The sequence below is a fragment of the Corylus avellana genome, chromosome ca11 (assembly GCF_901000735.1).
Source record: "Corylus avellana chromosome ca11, CavTom2PMs-1.0".
NCBI lineage: Eukaryota > Viridiplantae > Streptophyta > Magnoliopsida > Fagales > Betulaceae > Corylus > Corylus avellana.
In genome coordinates this window covers 19,277,584-19,282,851 of record NC_081551.1, presented here as the reverse complement: position 1 = coordinate 19,282,851, position 5,268 = coordinate 19,277,584, and the positions used below count along the sequence as shown (strand labels likewise).

At 34.9% G+C, this 5,268-nt stretch overlaps 1 protein-coding gene across 1 annotated transcript; it reads right to left on the bottom strand.

Moving 5' to 3' along the window:
• Positions 1-1,779: 1,779 nt before the first annotated feature.
• Positions 1,780-4,280, bottom strand: LOC132166492 (peroxiredoxin-2). The gene is made up of 3 exons (XM_059577313.1): positions 4,044-4,280; positions 3,188-3,267; positions 1,780-2,257 (listed from the first exon to the last, which is right to left on the bottom strand). The coding sequence occupies exons 1-3, from the start codon at positions 4,196-4,198 to the stop codon at positions 2,004-2,006; spliced, it is 489 nt and encodes a 162-aa protein (XP_059433296.1). The 5' UTR covers positions 4,199-4,280; the 3' UTR covers positions 1,780-2,003.
• Between the last annotated feature and the right edge of the window lie 988 nt (positions 4,281-5,268).

The window sequence follows — 5,268 nt, the reverse complement described above, 5'->3', positions numbered from 1 at the left end:
ATAAATATCAATGTTAAGCCTCTTCCAAGCAATATCCTAAAACGTCGTCACTTGGATCTGATGCCCAGATTTCACACACAAAAGAGTACAGCTGCTTTGCAGCTTGTGTGTCCAAAGTGGGAACATTTTCTTGCTTTCAGCTCGACAGTTGCAAAAATGATATTAAATCAGTCTGATTTACCTGATTTGTAAATTAACTCTGCACGATGTCAATATGAATTAAAAGGTTTTTGAGGTATGCTAAAAAAATATTTTAGTCTTTACTATCAAATTCTGTTAAGTGACTCAACAAATTATAATAAAGTGAAACGTTAGAGCCAATAAAATTGTGATACTTGTCATATTTAAGTTATTGTCACATTAATAAAATCTGTTAAATAAGTTGACGAAATTTGATTGTATGGACTAAATTATTTTTTTGGTATAACTAAACAACATTTGAGTTCATTTTAATACCACATGGAACTACTTGTAAATCGGCTAAACCATGATGACTAATTTTGCATTTTTTTTCCATTACATAATAAACACTTTCCCCTAAAGGAGCAAGTGAAATGGAAATGCTACATTTTACTCTTTTAAATTTTTGTTTTATTGAATCTAAATGATATGACAATACATTTACTATCCAATAACATATTCATCATTAAACTTTGGGAAATGCTACAATGCAATATATTTCCCACAATTGGCCCATATGATTCATATGTGGCAATGAGCACATAGCCCATTTGCATGAGTGTGTTATTTATTTTTTTTAAAAAAATTAAAATTAAAATCAAAATAGAAAAAAAAAAAGAAAGTAATAAAACATTTTAAAAATACAAGGGGTATAGGGGTTGCTTCGGCCCTTAGGGGTGATTTGGCTACCATCGAGGGCTAAATTTAAAAACAATTATTATTATTATTATTTTGCCACCCCCAAGGGCCATGGGGGTGACTTCAGCCACCCCCAACCAACCATTAGGGGCCACTCTTATGGCCCTTGGGGGTGGTTCGACCACCTCCAAGTGGCTCCAACCGGCCATTGGGAGTGGCTATAGCCCTTAGGGTGGTTCGGCCACCCCAAGGGTCAAACCTTTAAAAAATAAAAAAAAAAGGTGGCCAAATGCTAAAGTGGTTGCCAGCCACCCCTTTTAAAATGTTTTTGTTATTTTTTTTCTATTTTGATTTTGATTTTAAATTTTTTTAAAAATAAATAATAAACTAATGCAAATAGGCCATGTGCTCATTGCCCCCATAGGAATCTTATGGGCCAATTGTGGAAAATATATTGCATTCTAGCATTTCCCTTAAATTTTATCCCTGAAACATGAAATGAATCATCTCTATCTCACCCATCCACCTATCCTTTCTTGTGAGTGATTTGCAAACCCTTTTGATCCTCCATGCTTACTCCAGGACTTCTGCTCTGGTACACTGGAGCCTATGCGTTTCATTCATGGTGGTTCAATTAGAAATACAAACAGTCATCACCTAACAGCTAAAATCTAGGCAGCATATTTGCTATATATGACATTATATGGATAATACTATTTAATAGATTATTATATAACTATCATACAACTAAAATGATGTGACACTCTTGAATTTTTTTTTTTTAAACTAATAATGATCTAAAAAATAATTTTAACTGTCACATTATCAAGTTATATGATAGTCGTATAACACTCAAATAAATAGAATTAGCCTTAATATATATGATTAGCATACCCCATGGTGCTACTAGCATATTATATGAGCATCATCATAGTTCCACAATTTACACAGCCAAAAGAATAAGCAACAAACAGCATCTTTAATTCCATATCCATCCCGTAGCATAAATATAATCCACTGCCATGAGTAAAATATGATGCAAGCATAATGATCCAGAATCCAAAACATCTTTATTTTCACATCCATCACATTCTGCTTTTAACGACTGAAGACAACCCAGCAGAGAGCAGGAAGGAGGTGAGGGACAAAAGAGAGGAAGGAAGGATATGCGTCTGAGTGTAAATTTAAAGTGCCTTGATAATATCCTCAGCACTGGAGACAGTGAATTCACCCCCAGATTCAACATTTGCAACCTTCACTTTGAGGTCGTCTACCAAGAGAGCAAATCTCCTTGAACGAGTCCCCAGTCCTTTCTCTCCAAGGTCAAGCTCAAGACCAAGAGCATGGGTGTATTTCGCTGCCCCATCAGCAAGGAACTTCACATGCTTGTTCTCAGGGTAAGTCTTGGCCCATGCCTTCATCACAAACGAGTCATTCACTGCAAATGACAGTCAAAACTGTATTTTTAAACATCCAACTCGCAGCAATTATCCTAAGATCAATCTCAGACAAATTCACATCAAATTGCTTGCATAAGAGTTGCAATATGGTCCCAATCAATCTAAAAAAAATAGGGAAAGTATTACCATGACAGTTTTGTTTGACATAAAAGAACTGAAAACAAGACAAAGCACAAGAGATGGTTGTGCCTGAAATAGAATCGAATGTAAGTGCGTATGTCCACCCAGGAGAAATGGTGTTAAAAGCTTTTGAAACAAAATCTTAAACCAGCAGATGGACAGGCCAAACTAATACATAAACCCATAATCAAGCCAACATAGAACCCTTATGGAACTTCTTTCTTTAACACATGGTAAGCATTTACTTGATTAAAGCATTCTATTGACCTTGAGAAAATCAATATAACACTAAAATAAATTGTGTATATTCAGTTATATTCAATAAACCTCCACATATAAAATTTTAGAACACTAACATATACCAGGACCCAGTCAACCAAATTACAGAGGAACGTCATATCTAATAAACCTAAGACTAACAAATCCATTTCTCAAAAAAAAAAAAAAAGACTTAACAAATCCAGGAAGAATATTCTTCTTACTCTGCTTGAATAATTACCTCGACCAACTTCAAACTTTGGTTACACAAATGAAACTGGTCCGTTATGTTCAACATAAAGTTGGAAACTATGACATTGGGGGCGTCACCACGGCGTAGATATGAACAACAAATGGTATCATAGGTTCTATATGGGGCAACTACCGCCTGTCTAGCTACCAAAACTTGTTCAGATATTTAGAACAAAACACCAACCGATATTTATAGTGCAAATTAAACAACTAGACGCAAATACATTATAAGCATGAATTGAAAATACAAAATTCAGAAGAGATTATATGAACAATACCACTAATCAACAAAATTTCGTCAACTCCCTTTGACTTTAGCTCCTCTGCTTTCTCAACGAACCCTGGCACATGCTTCAAGCTGGGCCACACACACAAAAAAGAAAAGAAAAGTTCAAGTTATATTAATCATGCAGTCTGTAATTCATGTATCAGTGATCGTCAGATTAAATTCATATGGTGGTGATATCTCTGAATTATTAGAATAATGGTTAAAATTATGAGAAAATAATAAATATCACCCTTAAACTTTGACATAGGTGTCAATTTAATCCATGTACTTTCAATTTGAATAATTTACCCCCTGCAGATTAAATCTGCAACAAATTAAACCTCTGTTTGAACGTTACATATATGATATTTAGGGGCTAAATTTGTTCAAATTGAAAATGCAAGGATATGTTGAATTGCAAGGGTGATATTTGTTATTTTTCCTAACTTTTTACCATTTTCTTTTTCAGATTTTGGGTACAAATACAATGAATGGAGAGCGTTTAAAATAATAATTAGATAATCAAATTCACTAATCTCCATCTTTCGACTGCTTATTTATCATAAATAAATCCAAACCATATGTTTATTCAGAATTAGTCACACCTTTTAATCTAAAACTTAACGAGGACAAACTAGAAAATAGAGTGCAAAATATAAAGAGACAACCTCGGAAACTCTGCTCATCTGTTTTCTCCGACGGAAAAGAACCCTAAGAAAACGCCGGAAATGACAATAGAATTGAAATTCTGAGACCAAAATGTAATTTTTTTGGACCGGCATAGAAATCTAATAATAAATTTATTTTCAATATCCAACAATCGATATGAAAACTGGGAACAAGCGGTGAAGAGTGGAAATGGTTACCTGCAAGTGGGGGTGAAGGCACCGGGGACGCCGAAGAGGATGACTTTTTTACCGGCGGCGAGGGAGTGTACGGACACAGATTGGAGCTTGTCTTCCTCGTCGAAGTAGGAGAGCGTACCGTCCGGTAACACGTCGCCGACAGCAATCGGGGCCATTGTTGTTGATCAACGGTGGTGATGTTGACGAGGAGAGTTTGTGATCCGACGGTGAGTAGTGAGTGGTGAAGGAATAGAGACAGTACTAGTGGCCGTATATATAGCGATTGGTTGGTTTGGTTTATTAGCTGGATTTGATGAAAGTTTGGAGTCCGCTAAGCCACGTTGGCCCTGTTTGCCAATGGCCCTGGGCTGGCATTGTACTAGGGCCGGCTTCAATCCCAAAAAAGAAAAAATTTCACCTTAAAATTAATCCCAATATTTTTACTTTTTATATCACAATCATTTTTTTTTTATTATTCAAATAAAAAAATTACTATACAACAAATTTTTTACATTTTTTCATATAAAATATATTTTTTTACTTTTCTCCACAAAACCTTTTCACTAAAACCAATCAAACACATATTCCTAAAAAGTGTGCTACAGTACCAGTCCTGAAACAGTGCCAGCCCCAGCCCCAGCCCTTTCACAAACACTGCCGTTGTGAATGTGAGAAATAGGATCCCCTCCGGTTCATAATAGACCGGACAATATCCAGTTCATAGCTGAGATTTTTTTTGAAAAATTTTACATTCACAAATAAGACACTTATCCCACTAAAAAAAAAATTAAAAAAAAAAATATTTTTGATTAAAAAAAAATAAACAAATTAATAAAAAAATAAGGGGTGGCTGGACCACCCCATGGCACTTGGGGGTGGTCCGGCCACCCCCTAAACCAAAACTAAAATATATACCCAAGGTTCTTAGGGTGGCCCAAGCCACCTCAGACCGGGTAGCTTTCTATTTGGGATTGCGTTTGAGAAATATAATTTGTAAGTCAAAAAATATTTTTTGACAAAAATTTTATTTTTAAGCTTTTGTCAAAAGTGCGTTTGGGCCATTTTCAAGTTTTTTAGACACTTAAAAGCGTTTTTAATTTTTTTACCAAACAGATATTTTTTTCTTCAAATTAATTTTTTGAGTGTTAAAACATTTTTAGGCTCTTTAAATGCAATCATATAGAGGCTAAACTCATGTGATTCATGTTTTTTTAAGGATGTTTCATGATTGAGGGGGTGTTTTCAA

What these genes read in the sequence shown, in the direction of transcription:
- LOC132166492 (XM_059577313.1), bottom strand. Translation starts at nt 4,198, where the DNA reads ATGGCCCCGATTGCTGTCGGCGACGTGTTACCGGACGGTACGCTCTCC. An exon ending in GCCTTCACCCCCACTTGCAG is followed by an intron (nt 3,268 to 4,043) that starts GTAACCATTTCC and finishes TGTGTGGCCCAG; the next exon opens with CTTGAAGCATGTGCCAGGGT. An exon ending in CGAAATTTTGTTGATTAGTG is followed by an intron (nt 2,258 to 3,187) that starts GTATTGTTCATA and finishes TGTCATTTGCAG; the next exon opens with TGAATGACTCGTTTGTGATG.